This window comes from Typha angustifolia, chromosome 4 (assembly GCF_048772165.1).
Source record: "Typha angustifolia cultivar Huaian chromosome 4, ASM4877216v1, whole genome shotgun sequence".
Lineage (NCBI taxonomy): Eukaryota > Viridiplantae > Streptophyta > Magnoliopsida > Poales > Typhaceae > Typha > Typha angustifolia.
Window position 1 is genome coordinate 5,130,888 of NC_133242.1, and position 21,103 is coordinate 5,151,990.

Consider the following 21,103-nt stretch of genomic DNA (forward strand, 5'->3'; position numbering starts at 1 on the left):
TGACAATACTTTGGCAGTGTAGAAAATCACCCACTGGATGGTAAGCAATCAGAATTCCCCGACAATTATGCTAGCTTAGATGGGTATGGAGAAAGTTTATGACAGACTCTCGTGGGAAGTGATAATGTGAACTCTGGAACTAATGAGGTTCCTGGTAAAGTGGTAGGGATGGATTTGAGCCTATATTGAATTCCTCAGCTTCGGGCTTCTAATTAATGGCTCGAGAGGGAGGGGTGGGGGGATCATCCCGCGTCATGGCCCCTGCCAAGGTGACTCTTTATCCCCATATTTGTTTATCATTTGTTCATAGTTGTTAACGCCCATACTCAATAAGAAGATGGAGCTTCGGTTACTTGATGGGTTCAACTCCGAGGAGGGCAAGGTGGCGCATCTTCTTTACGCTGATGATCTTCTCCTAATAACTAAAGAAGATCGAAGCAATGCTGAAGAATTAATAGGTGCCTTGGATTAGTATACCTGACTCACAAATCAAAAGGTCAACAAAGACAAGTCCAAGCTTTTATCCCTTCGTGGATGGAGGAAGATGCTAAGAAAGAGGTCTATAGTATTAAGCAACTTGAGAAGGCTAAATTGTTGTTCACTTATCTCGGTAGCAAAATCTCTGGTCTATGCACCCTGATGCTTAGCCACCGAAACTTGGTGGAACGAGTGTGTTAGAAACAGTCTAACTGGAAGAGGAATGTCTTATCTTTGGCTGGGAAGATCACTCTTGTGCAAGCAACCTTGGCGACCATCCCATATGGGCTCGATGTGGCTGCCAAAATCTATCCTAGATGAGATCTCTAGTATTGCCAGGTCTTTCCTATGGGAAAAGAGCGCAGAGCGGCGCGACCTTCACCTTGTCAGTTGGGAGACCATTCTAAAGGGTAAGATCAAATTAGCAGGATTTGAGTCTATTTTTGAAATCTTTGTTGAATTTTGTGAGACCAAAGCTATACAGATAGCACATTTGAAGGCGCAAGGAAAATTTGTAAGATTATAGTAGAGACGGATGCTCAGACCGTGGTCAAAATATTCCAAGGCGGCAAAGCCTTAGAGGCTTGGTGAACTGCCTTGCACTTCTTTCATAAATGTCGTGTTTACTCACACATATGGAGGAGACAATAGAGTTGCGGACAGGCCGAAGGTGAGGCTCTTTGGACACCTAGCCTAAGGAGTTTGTTTGACATTATTATATTTGATAGTTAAAAGAGTAACTTGGATTGATGTAAGCACCAGCTAAACTTCTGCTCTTTTCAATCAAAAAAGAAAAAAAGAAAAGAAAAAAAAGACAAAGCGTGGTGTTAAGTCCTCGCTTATTCCTCTAATCATATTAAGATAGATTTATTTTCAGAAAATTGCTCAACATCTCTAAGTTCTTGGCCACGTTGCAACCAATGGTTGGCTGTCAAGCATCGTCCCTACGTAGCAAATTCCTGCATCTACCTCTACGAGCGATCCACTACCGTTCATTTACCAGATCGTCAATCGGCTCTTTCTCTCTCGTCCCCTCCTCTCTCTCTAGATCGGCATCTCCGCATCAAGCATCAAACCCTACCCCGCCTTAAATTATACCCAAAGGCCAAGAAAAAAATTCGCAATTCCAAGAAGAATCGGAAGCTCTCCTTCTCCAATTCATTCACCATCTCGATCGATGACGTTGCCACCGGACGCGGGCGCCGAGGACGAGGAGAAGTACCTCGCCGAGGGCATCGCCGGCCTCCAGCACAATGCCTTCTACATGCACCGCGCCCTCGTATAAACCCTTACCTTAACCCTAATCTTCTCCTTTGTTTTATCTGGATCTCTTCACCCTTCTTCTCGATCTTGGTAGGATACGAACAATTTGAAGGACGCGCTCAAGTTCTCGGCACAGATGCTGTCGGAACTGCGGACCTCGCGGCTCTCGCCCCACAAGTACTACGAATTGTGTACGTGATCTTTGTGTTTAGGCTGTTTGTTTTGATGGGGTTATTTATGGGTGTTGACTTGAGTGATGGTGGTAGACATGCGGGCGTTTGATGAGTTGAGGAAGCTGGAGATGTTCTTCAGGGAGGAGAGCAAGCGTGGCAACTGTTCGATCATTGATCTGTACGAGCTCGTGCAGCACGCCGGCAATGTCTTGCCCAGGCTGTAAGCCCTATGAAAATTCTGTGATTTTTGATCCAATTCCTAACCTAATGGCTGTTATAACATCTTATTTTATTTGACGTGGAGTTTGGGTAACCTGCTTAGTTAGTCTAACTCATTGATTAGTTCTACTATTGACCAAATAAAGTAAGAGTAAGCTATTCCTGCATCACCATGAAATCTGGTGTTTGCCCTTTCAAGACCTTGCATTGGCAGGAGCATTGCATGCTCGAATCCCTTTTTATACTCAAGAATGATTTCAGTTTAGAGGTAGCAGGCTTGAACTTTGAACATTATCAAGCTTGTGAGGTGTTATTGTTTATCAAAGAATTATCTCTAGAGATCTTTCCGTTGTAGCAGATTAGAGCATTTCAGGGAAATATCTGGTTATGGAGGATTTTAAGTTTTAACCATCTAATATTGGTAATTCATCTAGTTTAATAAAAAAATGAATGATGCGTAAGCCTAGGTTTTCATAGGTCTCACCCCGTTCCTTACAGTTGTCACTTTTGCCTTGTAAGATGTAACATAACCATATATATCTGGTCCTTTTTGTTCTAGTTTGTATATGTGATGTTCTATCTTTTCATGTTTATGCATGCATCACATCAGATTTAAATATACTTGAATACAGGTATATATCTATATAAATTTGCACTCATTTACAAAAGTACACATATATTGATGGAGCAAGATGTTTGTTAACTTGTTATGTATGTAGTTTTCCTGCTTAAAATTCTTATGTGTGAAGTTTAATATGTTTATTTTTCAGGTATCTCCTCTGCACAGTAGGATCTGTATACATAAAATCAAAAGAGGCTCCTGCCAAGGATGTTCTTAAGGACCTTGTAGAAATGTGCCGTGCCATTCAACATCCTCTACGTGGGCTTTTCTTAAGAAGTTATCTCTCTCAAATTAGCAGGGATAAGTTGCCAGATATTGGTTCTGAGTATGAAGGGTAAGTTGATATTATCTATATATGCTTTGAAGTTCAAGCATTTAATACATATAATAATTAAGATATCATCATTCAAAAAATTTGTCTGTTTGTATTAGTGTTTTTAATGGCGGATGTGGCCACCATAGTGGGGCGGTGCACCGACCATCCCACTAAGCAGATTGACATTGGCGAAGGGCAGGTCAAAGCTTTGGCCCGCCTTATGTTGATGCGGGTCAAAGTGAAGCGGGTCAGATTTTTTAAGCGGATTGGGTTTAATAACTAACCTATATATAGAAAAAACTAGCACAACTACTCTCTCTCATTCTCTCTTGCTCAATAGCAAATCGGCAAACCCTAAAAGAGGATGAGATGAGGACGACGGGGTGGAGGGAGAGGAATAGGAGATCAAACCTGATGGGTTTATGAGTAACAATATCCCTCTACGAACACATCATATAGGTCGGAAAGCACTCATTTATCCTATTACCCGTCTTTCTCACAAATCAAAACCAGCGGCAGCGGAAACAAGATTGGCAGCATGGATGAGGAGAGCGTGGTGGAGTTTTGGGGGAGAAATGAAAGGAGGAAGAAGAATGGAGAGAACCCTAACTGGTTACCACCTATAGTAGTGTGCTTATCACTTGATCAAAAAGATGACGTGACTAAAATGGGGTTTGTATTGAGATGGGATTGCGGGAAGATGGAAGGGAAAACGTGTCATGAGCCAAAATCAGAATTATGACCGGCCATGTACCTGAATATGCTTGAGATACACAAAGCCTTACTAATACTTTTTAAGTACACAGTAACAAGAATTAATGAGAAAATTTGACTTTGATAATTTAGTTTAATAATAATGAAAATAACCAATGCTATCAGTAATGTGTCTCTAAGCAAATTGAATTAACATATAGTCTATTACATAAAAACTAAAATAACTAAAAGGTAAAAATGGTAGATCCTAAGTGAAGGTGGGATCCCAGTGCATCTCGTTTAGTCGCCACGTTGACTATTTTTTGAAATATTAGAAGAAAAAATTCCATGAATCAACAACTATAGCTTAGTGAGTGGAATTCACTTAAAAGCTAAATAAATTTGAAAGTTATAATTTTAAATAAAATCCAAATCTAGCAATATAAAATGACAATTTTGCTAAGCATGTTCTTAAAATAACAATAATAATGACAATAATAATAACAGAGAGTTATATCTCATAACATGCTTAGTTCCAACATACTGAATTTTTCTTAATAATAATAATGTTATTTGTCTCAATTGGATCTATACCCTAAGGATCCACATCAACTAGAAGTCACTTCGAGATGACACTCGGATACTTTTCTCAAAGCTAATCCAATTAAGGTCATTAAGAAGTATCACTATATGATAAATGTATCCTATCTCTTTCATTAATCGTTAAAGAGAGATTAGAGTCACCTTAGAAAGACTTTCGATCTAACTTGAGACTGTTATCTAACCCCGCCATAGTCACCTAAGAAAGTCATCTCGGCGATCTAAAATAGGACTTTTCTCTAGACCTCCAAGTAGACTCTAAGTCATACCAAATGTCAGTCATTTTTTTTCACTAATATTTTTGTTTATTAATAATTTCTATTTGCACGAAGTATAGCAATACATTGAATCATATATTTTGCGCACTAATATAATAATTAAATTTGCACACAAATACGTGGTCTGACAAAAAGTACAAAATATAATACGAATAAATATGCGATTCGTTGGGTTGGGTTGTAGTTGGCATACAGTCCACCCAACAATCCAATTAAATGGATTAGGCTAAAGGTCCAATCTAATTAAGTTAAATGAGTTAGGGTCCCTTTTCCTTGGATTTGAAAACTTGACCTGAATCCTTTAACTTAAGGGATGAAGAGAGAGGGGGTTGGGGGGTAAGAAAAGGATATTGCCGGCGATCACTGTCGTCGGCAGTCCGTCGACCATGCTAACGTCGTCCTTGCGACCTCGACTACGACTTGAAAGAGGAGAGGGAAGATCAGCCATGGTGACCGGCGGTGGGAGATCTTCCATCCATGGCTTATCAATGAGTTGCGTCTCCGATTGCTCCGGCGGTTCGATTCCTCGGCAACGGCTTCGACGGTAAAGGAAGAAGAATGAGGGGGAAGAAAGGGTTGGGGTAAAATAGAGAGAGGGGATTTAGGGTTTTAGTTATAGAGAAAATCCAAATATGTTTTTGATTTGGATTGGGCTGAAGCTCTTGTGATTGCTTCATTGCGTGCTGGAGAGGGAGAGTGATGCAAAACGTGGTGGAGGAAAATGAAATAGAGAAATAAGAAGAGAAGGAATGGGGTTTCACACCTCCACCCTAAAAAAAGGTTTCACAACAAAATCCTCTAGAGAACAAATCACATAAACTTTCATTAAGTTCCAAAGGAAATATGACGGGTCTATATATAGACCTACAATGGAATTAAGCAAAAAACACCCTACATAGGAAATAAACAAAAGACACCCTAAATAAATAAAAATCAGAACCAAATCCCTATAGGAGGGATCATCAACTGTCGGTGCCTCCTGCGGTGGTACACACGCCATCGCGTCCTTTCAGTGATGTCCGCATCATTCTCCCCGGGTGGGAGAGAAATCGACTCCGTCGAGTGTGCTGCTCTACTGCTCTCATACTGCTCTAAGGTATCAGGGTGATGCACCTCCAAATCGTGACGATCAAGCCACGTGTCATCAGATGTAGGTCGTCCTTTCCAATGTACTAGATACCGTTGGGATCCACCTTCTCTAGTTGAAATAATTTCATCATCTAAAATTTTATCAATTTCGTCTGCTGTGTTAGGCGGAATATTGGGAAGTGGAGGTAAAAAGGTTCTCTCATAAACAGGCTCATAGGTAGGCTCAGTATCTAGTGGGTTATCTGGAGTAAAATCTGGACCTTTATAAGCTACTAGATCCTCAATATTAAAAGTAGAACTGATGTCAAAATCACTAGGGAGATCTAGAACATAAGCATTATCATTAATTTTCTTGAGAATTTTAAAAGGTCCGGCACTGCGTGCATGCAACTTTTTGACAGTTCCGGGTGGAAACCGTTCCGGACGTATCCGGACCATCACAAAGTCTCCAACATTAAATTCTTTGAATTTCCTTCTTAGATCAGCTCGAATTTTATAAATAGTATTATTTTGAGCAATTCTGTTACTGATTTCTTTATGGAAGTCATGAATATGTGATGCAAATGCAGATGCAGACTCAGACAACCTATGATAATGGGACATAGGAATGAGGTCTATAGGTTGTCTAGGTTTATAACCATATACTACCTCAGTTGGACTTAGACCTATGGATCTATTAACAGAATTATTGTATGCAAATTCAGCAGTTGGCAGTTTTTGATCCCAGTCTCTTAGATTCTCGCCGACAAGAGTTCTTAGTAGGTTACCTAAGCTCCTATTGACTACTTCAGTTTGCCCGTCAGTTTGTGGGTGGAAAGCAGTTGAATACTGAAGCTTAGTTCCCATCTTATGCCATAGGGTTTTCGAAAAATAACTAGTGAATTTTACATCCCTGTCTGATACAATAGTTTTTGGTAGCCCGTGCAATTTAACGATTTCGTCAAAATAGATTTTAGCAACTCGAGAGGCGTCAAAAGTTCGGGAACAGGGTATAAAGTGGGCCATCTTAGAAAATCGATCCACCACCACAAGAACGGAATCATGCTTTTGGGTAGTCTTTGGAAGTCCAAGCACGAAGTCCATACTAACATCTTGCCAAGGGCAATTAGGAACTGGTAAAGGCGTGTACAATCCTGATTTTGCTTTCGCTGCTTAGCAAGTTGACATGCATGACATCGACTAACAAGTCTCATAACATCTCTCTTGGCCAGAAAAATCGATGTTCCGTAGCTTCGATAGTTTTTGCTTGCCCAAAATGTCCTGCTAAACCCCCAGCATGCAATTCCCAAATTAAAAATTCCCTTAACGAGGTGCTAGGAATGCATAACCTTCGGGACTTAAATAGATAGCCATCCTGCAAGATGAAACCATCTATTTCCTGAGTCTCTCCATCGTTTAATAAATTGTAAACTTCATAAAAATCCGGACATGATTCATATTCAGTTTTGATTTTGTCAAATCCTATTACTTCTGCGTTCATCCTTGAAAGAAGAATCATGCGACGACTCAGTGCATCGGCCGCTTTGTTGTCTGCTCCGGACTTGTGTCGCAAGGTGTACGTATAGTCCTGGAGAAATTCGACCCACCTACCGTGTCTAGCATTAAGCTTCTTCTGGGAATTAAGGTAGCGAAGAGCTTCATGGTCAGAGAAGATTACGAATTCTTGAGGAAGCAAATAATGCCTCCAGTGGCGAAGAGATTGAACCACAGCATAAAATTCCTTATCGTAAGTGGTATATCGTTGTCTAGTTTCATTCAGCTTTTTACTAAAGTAGGCAATCGGATGGCCCTCCTGGCTCAGGATTCCCCCTATACCAACTCCAGAAGCGTCACAAGTGACCTCAAAAACTTTAGTAAAATCGGGGAGTCGCATGACAGGGGTTTCCACCATTTTCCTTTTGATTTCAGTGAAAGCTTTAGTAGCACTTGCTGATCACTTAAATTCACCTTTCTTGCGGCATTCTGTTATTGGAGCCATAATGATACTAAACCCTTTGATGAACCGACGATAGAAGGTAGCGAGTCCATGAAAACTTCTCACGTCTCTTATGGTACGGGGTTCAGGCCACTCTTTAATAGCTTTGACCTTATCAGGGTCAGCAGACACTCCTTCAGATGAGATAATGAAACCCAAGAAAACAACTTTGTTTGTCAGAAACGTACATTTCTTAGGGTTTGCATACAGTTGCTCTCTCCTCAAGACAGCGCAGACTTGACGAAGATGATCTATATGTTGCTCCCGAGATCGACTATAGATAAGGATGTCATCAAAGTATACGACTAAAAATTGTCCTATAAAAGGTCGTAATATTTGAGTCATCACTCTCATGAAAGTACTCGGAGCATTAGTCAAACCAAAATGCATAACTGTCCATTCATATAACCCATCTTTTGTTTTAAACGCAGTCTTCCATTCATCGCCAGGGCGTATACGAATTTGGTGATAGCCACTTTTTAAATCTATCTTTGAAAAGATCGTGGCCCCTGCCATCATGTCCAGCATGTCATCCAAACAAGGAATGGGGAAACGGTATTTTACCGTTATTCGATTAATAGCGCGGCTGTCGACGCACATACGCCATGTTCCATCTTTCTTTGGCGTTAACAATGCGGGAATTGCGCAAGGGCTTAGGCTTTCCTTCAGAAAGCCTTTTCTCAATAACTCGTCAACTTGTCATTTTAGTTCAGCGTGTTCAGTAAGGTTAAGTCTATAATGAGGCAAGTTAGGAAGAGATGCACCCGGGACGAAATCGATAGCATGTTGAATATCCCTCATTGGTGGCAATTCATCCGGGAGATCCTCTGGAAAGACATCCGAGAATTCCTCAATCACAGCAGTGGCTTCAAAAGGAATCGATTCACTAGGCTCATTCAGAATTTCTCGAGCCGTAAGAATCAGAATAGGAGTTCCTTTACTCATCTCACGTTCAATGCCTCTCGCACTAATCAAGCTGACTTTATTGTCGGAGTGGATGGGATCAGACTTCTTTTCCATCTTACCACCTCTAGGCTGTGATGGAAGAATCTTGATTTTCTTACCCTCATGTTCAAACATGCAGATATTTGAACGGCCATAAATATGCACATCATTATCAAATAGCCAATGCCTTCCAAGGATAATTTGACCCACATCCATGGTCAATACATCGCACCAGATTTTATCCTTATAAGTCGTGAATTCAATTGGAACCAATATGCGCTCTTTTATTTCCAGCGTGGTTGAATTAATCCACGAAACCTTGTAAGGATTAGGATGGGAAACCGCTCTCAAATTTAGTTTTGAAATAATGGTGGAGGACACGGCATTTATACAGCTGCCACTATCCACAATTACTTTACAATTTTTATCTCCAATTTTCGTGAATGTGTGGAAAATGGAGTTGCGCCTCCAATCATCATTAACTTTAGGTTGAGAGAGGGCACATCTAACAACATGTAACCTTGTGGAGTCTATGTGCCTCAGGCATCCTAGGGTATTTTCTTCGTCTTCATCTTCAAAATCTCCTTCACCGTCTACATGGTGAACATATCCATCAAAGCCTTGCTCGGAGTCTTCTTCGAAGGGTTCCTCAATTAAACTTATTTTATACGGGCTCGCACAATTTGCAGCAACATGTCCATAGCCTTGACACTTATAGCATTTGACCCGAGGATTAATCTTAGAAAAGTTTTTCTCAATGTTTTTATCTTTGTATTCTACCTTGGATTGTGAAGGGCTAGGGGTAGATCGATTAAAAGATTGACTAGTAGATTTGGCTTGATGAGGACCTGTGGCGGATTTATGAATTTGAGGTCTTGTTTCATAATTTCTGGAGATGTGGTTAGGTCTAGACTCCTTTAAATCTTGAACTAAGCTGTAGGCCCTTTCCAAAGTATCAATGTTACGAGCAAAAAGTTCACTTCTCAATTCTTCACGTAGGCCAGCCCTAAATCTGGACAAGATTTGCATAGGGGTTTCTGATTCGATCACGCTACACCGAACAAGCAATTCATCAAAGGCCGCAACGTAATCCTTAGCGGACTTACTCCCTTGGGTAAGTCGGTTCCATCTGTCTAGAAGCTTAGGGTAATAGGAAGGTGGGAGGTATTTACGTTTTAGTTCATTTTTCATATCAATCCAAATTTCAATTGGAAGCTCACCCCTAATCTCACGAAGAGTCTCAACGTTGGTCCAGTATTGATTTGCTTTCCCAGTCAATTTCATGGCAGCAAACCTGACTTTACGGATTTTCGACATATCATACAATTTAAAGTAACGGTCCATGTCTTTGATCCAGTCCAAGAAGTGTTGCGGATCTAGACGACCATCAAACATCGGAGCATCAATTTTAATGCTTCGAAGGTACCGTTCATCAGGATCTCGCTCATTCCCTTGAAAATGTTGACGAGGTAAAGGAGTGGGAGATTCACTACGTTCAAGGTCAGGGCGGTGGTTATTTTGAGGAGCGATGTGCTCACGAGGTCTTTCTACCCTATATAGTCGTTCATCGGTCACCCGTTGATACCCAAGTAAAGTATCTTGAGTATCCCTGACTTGTTGAGCTAAGGTACCTAGTTGTCCCATAATGTCGTCGAGCTTCTTACTAAGTTCGGGATCCATACTGCTACTGCTGGACTCACTAGAATCACTGAGGAGATAAGCCTTACCTCTACGTGTTGGCATACACTAATATGTAATGAATGAGTTATGTATTGCTTTATATATTTTATTTATATATATATATATCCCTTTTTTTTTTATCTTTTTAATTTTATGCTTGCTAACTTAAATAAAATTAAATAATGTTCTAACCTAATGGAATGCAGACGTCTCCTAAATGATATGAGATGATATGCTATGCAATCAAGAAAATCTTAAAAATGAATACTTAATTGAATTTAGATTTTCTGTTCAGGAGATTCAAAGACTAATGTCAAGACTTAATGGTTTTTAAACAAAAGTCACATTTAATAAATGCCAAACCCTTTAAATTTCTTTCCAAAAATTAACATAATGCTAATATTCTATTCGGCACAGTTCATCTCTTAATATCAGGACTAAAGCATATAAGGTTTCTATGTAGTCTCTCCCTCACTATATGTGGACAGCAGGAATTGATAACAGTTTAGAGATGATACTAGAAAAGAATGACCCAAAAATATTTAATACATTGAAAAGAACACGTACCTGATCATCTGAGGAAAAAAAAAAGGAATTGAAATTAATTAATTTGTCTTCACCCTTTTCTTCCTCCCCTCACAATGTGTCACTGTTCATGTCTTCTCCGTCAGCACCAGGGAGGGAGTGGTCAGCAACAGTGTCGGCGACGTCGGCGGCAAAATCCGAGACAGTGGTGGTCGTCGTTAGCTACGGTAGGGAACGAGGCACGGGAGATCACGGCGCGGGCGTCGACGTCGGCGTCGTCTGTGATGGCTGCAGACGTCAAAGAAATGGCGTCGTCGGGTGGAGTGACGGCGTCAGGTGGCGTCGTCGGGGCGGGGCAGAGCTGGGGCGGCGTCGTCGGGTGGAGTGACGGCGTCGTCGAGGCGAGGCAGGGTCGGGGCAGCGTCGTCGGGTGGAGCGACGGCGTCGGGTGGCGTCGTCGGAGCTGCGCTAAATCGGGGTGGCGTTGGGGCAGTGCCGGGGCGACGTCGTCGGATGGAGCGACGGCGTCGGGTGGCGTCGTCGGGGTGGAGCAAAACCGGGGCTGCGTCGTCGGGGCGAGGCAGAGCCGGGGCGGCGTCGTCGGGGCGACGTCGTCGGTTGGAGCGACGGCGTCAGGTGGCGTTGTCGGATGGAGCGACGGTGTCGGGTGGCGTCGTCGGGGCGGGGTAGAACCGGGGCGACGTTGTCGGGGCGAGGCAAAGCCGAGGCGGCGTTGGGGCAGCAGCGACGGCGTCGGGTTAAGATTTTTTTTTTTGGTGTGAGGTGAGGGGGAGGTTAGGGATGAAGTTGGGTAACGGGTTGGGAGAAAATGATTAATGGGTTGTGGGTTTAGTCTAATTAAGTTTGGGTTTTGGGCTAATGGGTTTTGGGTTTAGGTTTGATGGGTTTAATGGGGTTGGGTTGGTTTTAAGTTAGGGAGGGAATTTAAAAATTGGAAATATTGGAGGGATGAAAATTAGGATAGATAGGATTTGTTAGGATGTTAGAGAAGAAATAGGAAATTTGGTGGGAGGTTTAGGGGAAGAAGGAATTGGTTGAGATTTAATAAGATTAAAAGCGAAAAAAAGAAATTTTTGAAAATTTGAAACACTGATTTTTTTTTTTCACAGCAAAAGAGACGTGCTGTTTTTTTTTTTCACAGCAAAAGAGACGTGCTGTTTGTTTTTTTTTTGTTTTTGTTTTTTTTTTTCAATCTAAAAACAAATAAAAATAACGATGGAAACTAGATAATGCAACAATAATCAATTTTTTTTTGAAGGACTTGGAATCTTAGGCGGTAGCGATTCCTCTATGACAACAGATTCTTGTTGTTCCTCGTCGACGGTAATTTTTTTGCTCGTTGTACGCCGGATTTCTTGACGTTCCGGTGTTCGTGGAGCGATTGGTCGTGCGAAGAACAAATGTGGAGCAGCGTAGAACCCGGGAGGAGGGGCGTCCATAAATTAGGATCCTTCGCTCTGATACCAAAATGATGCAAAACGTGGTGGAGGAAAATGAAATAGAGAAATAAGAAGAGAAGGAATGGGGTTTCACACCTCCACCCTAAAAAAAGGTTTCACACCAAAATCCTCTAGAGAACAAATCACATAAACTTTCGTTAAGTTCCAAAGGAAATATAACGGGTCTATATATAGACCTACAATGGAATTAAGCAAAAAACACCCTACATAGGAAATAAACAAAAGATATCCTAAATAAATAAAAATCAGAACCAAATCCCTATAGGAGGGATCATCAACTGTCGGTGCCTCCTGCGCTGGTACACATGCCATCGCGTCCTATCAGTGATGTCCGCATCAGAGAGAGTGGAAGATGCACAAGTGCACCCCAAGAGATTTTTTTTTTATTTTTTTATTTTTCAATTCTTAAAAAATGAGGGGTGAGGTTAAGGGTTGATGAGGTGAGGTGGGATTGGGGGAGGTGTTATGTGGGGAGGTGATTTTACTACCCCAAGTACAAAGACCATCCAGGTTCATGCAAGCTGTTCTACACTTGTCATTGTACTTTTTTTTTCCATTCCCCCATTCTTACGCATGAATTTACGAAGAAGCCCCCAAATATTTTCAATTCCCCCATTCTTACACATGAATTTACTATTAAATTTTTGTATATACTATATTGGTTACAACTTACATATGAGTGTATAATGTATATTATATAGTATATATGTGTATTATATATGTTTATTTTTTTTATTATTGTTATATTAAAAATGTTAGATTTTCTTGTCACCTGTCTTCTGCCTTGGGTGCTAGGCAGTGGGTTGACTGCCCACCACCCGTGGCCGCTTTTGTTTTGTATTTTCTTGGCTGGTTTCACCTTCATAATATTTATATGTACATATATGTTATATATAAATGAAGCTTGTTACATGATGTGCATAAACTTTAGTATTAAATTTGGGAGAGCTTAGCAAAATCATAACGAAATGTTCTTCTGAAATTCTTGTTTCCTGAGTTTTGTTTCATATCTTGCATTTTCATCATGCAGGGATGCTGACACTGTTAATGATGCTGTTGAGTTTGTTCTGCAAAACTTCATAGAGATGAATAAACTCTGGGTCCGAATGCAACATCAGGTTTGTCTTAGTGTCAGATATATCACATGCTTTTGAGTTTACATGTATAGTACTCCAGCACATGCATGTCATAAACTCAAGCATGTTTCTATACCATGACAATAGTTGTGGTTACGCAGGTACTGTAGTGATTGTTAATTATTTATACTGTTAGGTGATCCTGAGTTGAGACTAGGAATCGGGCTTTCTGGTCTGCAGGGACCTATGCGGGAAAAAGAAAAGCGGGAAAAGGAAAGGAGCGAACTTCGTGATCTTGTAAGATCAATAATCCTAGTAAAAATAATATTAGTATATCATTTCTTCCTTTATGTATTCTCCCTTGCTTCATTTTCTCATTAGGTTGGAAAGAATCTTCATGTTCTAAGTCAGATAGAGGGTGTGGACCTTGATATGTACAAAGAAACTGTTCTTCCTAGGGTGTTGGAACAGGTTATAATTTCATTATTTGTTGGCAATTTTGTTGACATTGTCACACATTATAATGACAATTTGATAGTTGACTTGACAGGTTGTCAATTGTAAAGATGACCTGGCCCAGTATTACTTGATGGATTGCATAATCCAAGTTTTTCCAGATGAATATCATTTGCAGACTCTTGAAACATTACTAAGTGCATTTCCCCAACTTCAGGTAGGTAACTTTGTGCCTGGTTTTCTTCCTGTCTTTGTTCAAAGTTATTTGTTTCTTTGCTATCTATAGGAGGTCTCTTTGATTATTCTTGGTTTACAATGTTCACCAAATTACCAGCCAACACTATGTGACAATTTGAGGATGAGGTCTGTTTGAGCATTCTTGGTTTACAATGTTCATTGGTTATACCAAATTACCAACTAACACTATGTGACAATTTGAGGATCTTTGGGACAAAGGACATCATCTTCATCTTTGATATTGTGGAAATTTTGGATATGTGATGTTGACTTATTATTGCTAGTATTTCCTGTAACATGTTTAAAAAATACTAGGATATTCTGATCGAAAACCTAGCAACCTGAGAAATAGTAATGAAAATAAAAAGCGAAAGATTTGTAAGGCATGAGGTTTATATTACCTATGTGCAGTAAAGTGGCTGGTTTTCTAATAATTGACCATAATATGGCGTTTGTTTTATTTAAGACTCTAGGTCTAATTTGGTAGTTTTATTTTATTTTCAGAGCTGATACTGTAGTACTTGGGCATAGTTGATGAGCAATGTACCTGATGAACTTTTTGGTGATTATCAATGATAATGAATAAGATGAAGTACTCCATCTTTTCCTTTTATCTTCCTTTCATTATGTATAATTTAGTTAGGATGGATTTATGAGGGCAGGAAACTAATTTGAATATTATTCAATCTATTTGTTGTGAAAACAAAATGCAGTAATTTGCTTTTTAGTTTATGATGATGAAACTATCTCAGAGAAGACATAAACCTTATTTTGATCTTCTGGAATAATATATCGATGCGAAATCTTATTGGTTCCCACAGCTGGTTAACCTAAAGCTGTTGGTGTGTTTAGAGTTATGATGCAACTAAGTCTGAATCCTTATTGTGAACATAAAATCTGTTAGTTGGAAAAACAAGATGTATATGATTGTATCTGCAATATCCTTTTGCAGCTTTCATTTGTATGTGAGCACTGACACACTGTAAGATTGTTAATTGCCTCTTTTGCATTAGGGTTTAAGCAAATTCAAACTCTGAGATACTACAAGCATCAGCTCAAGGTTTGGATGATTCCAAAAATTGAGATTCACTTGAAAGTTGAGTCAACATCACAAATCTAGCATGAGATGCAGATAGGTATTAAATTGGAGTTTGAAAATGACACTGCTTAGTGTAGGCATGAAAACCAGTGTGATTTTCGCCGGTCAAGATTATCAATGGTAGGTCAAGTATGTAGTAAACTCTACTAGTATAATCCTAGGAATTACTGTGGGAAGTACCTCTATGCTTCAAGCCTATGCATATCAATTAGATGACAGTCTCTCGGCAGAAGGTTTCCTCTCTTTCCTGTTCAGTAAGAATTGTGACATGAATGTTTCCTTTGTTTCCATGGTAACAATGAGTTGACAAAAACGGTATACTTTGTTTCTCATATGGAAGATATGCGGAAAAATATGTGGGGTGACCATTTGCCACCCGCAGCACTATACTTGGTATGGTTTATGGGTTTCATTGACCCTTGTATTTAGGTGTTGAAATTGAGTCAACCTTATACTTGGTCTATTTATAGATCAGCTAAGGAAGTATCCATATCCATGTTTAGTCATTTTATAGCGGAAAGTAAATACCATACTTGGTTATTTGTTGGTCAATATAGACAGTGTTGCAATGACCTTTTGTTATTCTGACACATTTCACTGAAATCTATTTCATGTAGTTTGATTGGTTGCTGCACATCTTGTTGCAGCTAGTTCTAGGAAAAATGTTTTGAATTTCTAATAGTAGACAATTTGGGTCTTAAGGAACACTTATTAATTGTGTTTCATTTCTTTTTATTGGAAGCATTGCATGAAATTTAGAAAATTAATTTTTCGGCAGCTTCAGCCTTCTTGTGCTTACTTTTTTAGTTATTCTATAGTGATTGGTCCTTATTTCTCTTGGAGCTTGTTTGTGAAGAAAGTTGTTTCTTGTTGTGCGCTGATATTTAGATTTTGTTTTCATCTGCAGCCAACTGTTGATATCAAAACAGTCTTGTCTCAACTTATGGATAGATTGTCAAATTATGCGGCTCTAAGTACAGAAGTGAGTATGTGTACAGAAGTGTGTATTTTACACCCTCGTATCGACGACTTGAGATAATTTTCTCATATATGAATACTGCAGATACTGCCAGAATTCTTGCAAGTTGAAGCATTTGGAAAATTAAGCAGTGCCATTGGAAAGGTACTTTTATTTTGTTTCCCTGGACCTTTTCTAGAGTTTGTATTTCTGCCTGCAGTATATAGCTCTTGAGTCATGTTCGCTGTGTCTATGTATATGAGTACAACCAGACACCACCACCATCACCACTACCTCGTAAAGTGATTTCCAGAGGTGATACCTTGACTCCATCTCACCTTCATTAGCATGAACTAAAAGTATTGACTATTGATCATCCGTAAAAACTAAAGAGGGAAATGAATAGTAAAACAAACTAATCAACTGTAAAGTGATCAAACATAGCATATTAGCTGCCAAATTACTGTAACCATTACGTATCACCAACCGTACAAAGCCAATGGCAAATGGACAAACTTATTGAGGTGATTGTTGTCACTTTACTCGCAAACCAAGTTTGGCAAGGGGTTGAAAATAAGGATTGCCGTGCTAGTGGCATGTGCCTTGCCGATACCCTGCTGGGACAGGGCATGCCAAATTGATATGCACTGCCACACTTTTAATATACTTTTTATGGTTTTTATACATGATTTTGATTTGGATATATACAGTAGAACCTATATTAGAGTCTTATCTCTAGATGATGTTATAAATGACCTATTTTATCGTCAAATAAAAATATGATTCAAAACATAATATGATTGAACACGTTCATTAATTGACAATAATTCAATAATTAAAAATAGAAACCTAGTTGAAAGTAGAATGATAGAGAAGATCAAAGATTTCATTTGTGAGCATAAGAATAAAATGATAATGTTGTATCAAATGCTCTCAAAAATTCTTAAAGTTATAAATGACCTATTTTATCGTCAAATAAAAATATGATTCAAAACATAATATGATTGAACACGTTCATTAATTGACAATAATTCAATAATTAAAAATAGAAACCTAGTTGAAAGTAGAATGATAGAGAAGATCAAAGATTTCATTTGTGAGCATAAGAATAAAATGATAATGTTGTATCAAATGCTCTCAAAAATTCTTAAAATTTATTCATTGATAGTAATGCTTGTTGTAACACCTCATATATTCTTCATATATCTTTGGACTTTGTAATTGTCTTATTTTTTGATATTTGGGGCAAAATTTGGGGAAATCAAAATTTTAAATTTTCTTTTGATTCCTATATTTTAAAGAGTATTTTTAGATCTATGTAAAAAGACACTTGCAAATGATAGATCTAGCCAAATCAAACTAGATCTGTCACTTGTACACCCGAAATTAGTTGTTAAAGTGTCAAGCAAAAGGAATACTTGAGTGAAAGAAGAAAAAAAAAACCTTTTGATGTAATTTGAAGAAGAAACCTTAAATTTCTTATTAATCTCCTCTATTTCTTCTCTCTTCTTCTCTCACTTGAGATTTTTTGATTTGGTAAAGTGGTTGCCAAAGAGACCCATTTCTAGTGTGCCAACCTATACTCAATCCGTGCCGGATGGCACAAACTGTATGGCCATCCTTGGGTGAAACAATCTTTAACTCATGGACACTTGACGCCTTTGATGTTCATTGATAGAGAAGATGCTTTAGAACTGTTGGTTGGGAATGCAAGATTGTCTGGTCCCAACATCGGCATGGTCAGTACGCTCTGAAAGGAAAAATCTTTCCCTTAGAGTTTTTCTCTCAAAATAGATTTGAATGATGGAAAAGATGAGTAGAGGAGTTAAACATATTTAGATTCCACTAGAGTAAGTAGACAAGTTAATTATTTGGGACATAAAAACTTGTTCGGCTATTGCCATGTTTTTTATCCTTGAATAAGAGCAGTCTTGGGATTCTGTCGTCACATTGTTCTGTGATATTCTTAGTCTAATGTGTGTTTGACTTACATTGGAATTTCTGAGCTCCTTTGGATCTTTAAGTTGCACTTACATTCTGATAAACTAGTCTTTTTTAGGTCCTTGGCTTCATAAGTGCATTTGGCCTCTCTTTCAAGACCTTTTTGTCTTTGTCTGACATACGATAAAGATCTGCACAACCTGCAATGTTTGTTTATCTGTCAATCGTCTTTTATTTGACATGCATGTCATTATGCTCCTTTAGTAGTTGCGTCCTAATGCAATGTCCCATAATTTTTTTTCTCCTTTAAATCTAGAAACCTCAGGCCTTGTTTGCTTTGAGTTTCGGGACCCTAACCTAGTTCAGTAACAAAACATTTTTTTTTATCTTTTTTATATCTAATGAAGTTTACTATTAAAAAAATTAAGACTAAGAAATGAGACTAATTAATCAAGTTCGGAGCTTAGTCTCAAACCAAACAAGGCCTCGACATCTGAGTCTCATATGATTGTAGTGGGTGGTATTGTTCGTCTCACTTTCCTATTTCAGTGAATGTACTATTTTCTAATGCCTAATGTCTCTTCAAATATGTGGTCTTGTAAAAAAAAAATAGAGGGTGGGGCAGGGGTTATGTACATTGTTATTTGTGTCCATGTAATATATATGTGAAGTTGACAGGTGGAGGAATGATTGGTTGTCCATGATGTTAATTACTTATTGTGTGAATGTGTGATCAAGGTTTTCTAGTTCTATGTCTTTTTTGATTCTGATAGTATTATTATCTCTTTGAATGGTATTGAATGATATGATTTCAATTTGCTAAAATGACATGGGATTGTCATAGTATATGCACTTTATGGTGTGTTTTACTCAATGATGGTCATGTTGATAGTGACACGACACTTGGTAGAGGGTGTCCAGTGGCATACCCCTATGCCGAGCTATGTCGATGTGAAGTCCATTTTTTTAAAAGCTTTTTCCTATTTCCATTGATCATCATCAATCTACTTTAGTTCGATTTTGTGCCGGCAAATGAAATCATCACCATTAATATATTTGAAGATTACTGACAGTATTTAATACAACATTCTCATGTTATTTTTATGCCAACAAATAAAGATTTTGATCTTCCCTGTCATTTTATATTCAACTATATATTAGTTTTAATTATTGAACTATTGTCAATTTAATATTGTGTTCAATTATATTATTAAATAAAATCATATTACAAAGTGTTTAATTATTAGTATTAGTTTTAAATGAATGTACTTAATCATATTATATGTTGAATAATATTTATATTTGACTATTGCTATCTTTTTACTAAAGCATGTCATTTACAAAAATAATCTAAAGATAAATGAGTGTAATGTAGGTTTTAATACTTGTAAACAAAAAAATCAAAGAATAATGTGATGAAGTTCCAAAAACATCTTTATATATCCTAAATTTTTTATTAAAAATATATTAAAGGCATGTCACTGGCACACAAGTCGTTGCCATGCTGATGGTGGTTCTACTAGATATATGTACCATTCTGTACATCACCAAAAAGCTAATTGGATGCACTGTAGTGGCAATTCGTGTTGAATGGTCATTGTCTTTTTCCATATAATCACTTTTCTACATATTAACCTTCATTTGAGATTGTCTATGTTTGCTTTTAACAGGTGATAGAAGCACAGGTTGACATGCCAGTTGTTGGAGTTATAACTTTATATGTTTCCCTTCTAACATTTACTCTCCGTGTACACCCTGATCGGCTTGATTATGTGGATCAAGTACTGGTATGCCATTTTGCTTCAAGCTATACCCTGATTTTTGATATGCTGGCATGCTGCTAGTAGTATTTTACTATATTTGAGTCACTTTTCATGCTTATAGATGACCTGCACATGCAGGATTCTGGTTTTCAAGTTAAAAGGATATGATTTCTTGGAAATTTAGTTATTCATACATATCCAATATAAAAAGTAATTAGATTGTTGTTTTTCAATCTTTGACCAGTAGACAAGCTCGTTATCATTTTGGAATTTAGTACAGTTTGCTGTTTGTGCATTCTTTCTTGTGCCTATATTTTGTCTTATTCTTAAGAAGCTCTAACCCATTTATCACACTAATGTTCTACAGGGAGCATGTGTCAAGAAACTTTCGGGTAAAGCAAAGCTTGAAGATGGCAAAGCCACAAAGCAAATTGTCGCACTTCTGAGTGCTCCATTGGAAAAGTATAATGATATAGTCACTGCACTAAAACTTTCAAACTATCCACGAATTATGGATCACCTGGACAACAGCACAAACAAAGTGATGGCTGTGGTTATTATTCAAAGCATCATGAAGAACACTACCTTCATATCAACTTCTGATAATGTACATTATTGTCCCAACAACTTTAGTTTGCATAGAAATGAGTCTCTTGTCTCACAGAATGTGATTCTATTCTAGGTTGAGGCTCTATTTGAATTAATAAAGGGGTTGATAAAGGATATTGATGGGGCTCGAGATGATGAGGTGAGCATTGATTGCTGGACAGAAGGCTGCAATATGATCATTTTGATGTGTTCATCTGAGAGTCTTTCCTACTTGACTTGAAAGAGTTAGAATTATATCTGCATCAAAAGCATTTGTTCCATGCGAAAACTTGCCTTCTTTATTGATCTTTGGGAACTTTATATATGAAGTTGAATGTTACCTTACTAATCAGTACTAACTATTTTTTTCTGGTAGCTTGATGAAGAGGATTTCAAGGAGGAGCAGAACTCTGTCGCACGCCTCATTCACATGCTGCACAATGATGACCCTGACGAAATGATGAAGGTAACTGATGTTGCTAAGATTACTATTGCCTTCTTGTGAGTTGCGAATATCATGTGATATTGGAGTTAACTAATGTTCCTAAAAACTAAGTTCACTTGTTTATTTTTTCTTTACACCTCTGTGTTATTACTGATGCCAAAGTTCAAGAATTGAAAGTTGGAAACTGCCAAAGAATTGTTCTGG

The 21,103-nt window shown here is 38.4% G+C and overlaps 1 protein-coding gene across 4 annotated transcripts in view; it reads left to right on the forward strand.

Moving 5' to 3' along the window:
• The first annotated feature begins 1,484 nt into the window (after positions 1 to 1,484).
• LOC140758768 (vacuolar protein sorting-associated protein 35B-like) overlaps positions 1,485 to 21,103 on the forward strand; it is a 34,574-nt gene continuing 14,955 nt past the window's right edge. Inside the window, exons 1-14 of one of the 4 annotated variants that reach the window (XR_012104148.1) lie at positions 1,485 to 1,756; positions 1,835 to 1,931; positions 2,007 to 2,133; positions 2,903 to 3,088; positions 13,367 to 13,454; positions 13,653 to 13,709; positions 13,794 to 13,883; positions 13,963 to 14,085; positions 16,112 to 16,186; positions 16,268 to 16,327; positions 19,774 to 19,890; positions 20,234 to 20,473; positions 20,549 to 20,614; positions 20,831 to 20,920. Coding sequence is in view for 3 of the 4 variants with exons in the window: in XM_073095056.1 (XP_072951157.1) it covers positions 1,655 to 1,756; positions 1,835 to 1,931; positions 2,007 to 2,133; positions 2,903 to 3,088; positions 13,367 to 13,454; positions 13,653 to 13,709; positions 13,794 to 13,883; positions 13,963 to 14,085; positions 16,112 to 16,186; positions 16,268 to 16,327; positions 19,774 to 19,890; positions 20,234 to 20,473; positions 20,549 to 20,614; positions 20,831 to 20,920 (1,518 nt within the window). In the remaining variant the exon portion in view is untranslated. Of the gene's footprint in view, positions 1,757 to 1,834; positions 1,932 to 2,006; positions 2,134 to 2,902; positions 3,089 to 13,366; positions 13,455 to 13,608; positions 13,710 to 13,793; positions 13,884 to 13,962; positions 14,086 to 16,111; positions 16,187 to 16,267; positions 16,328 to 19,773; positions 19,891 to 20,233; positions 20,474 to 20,548; positions 20,615 to 20,830; positions 20,921 to 21,103 lie in introns of those variants that run through there. The other 3 variants (XM_073095056.1, XM_073095055.1, XM_073095057.1) reach the window with 3 other exon arrangements.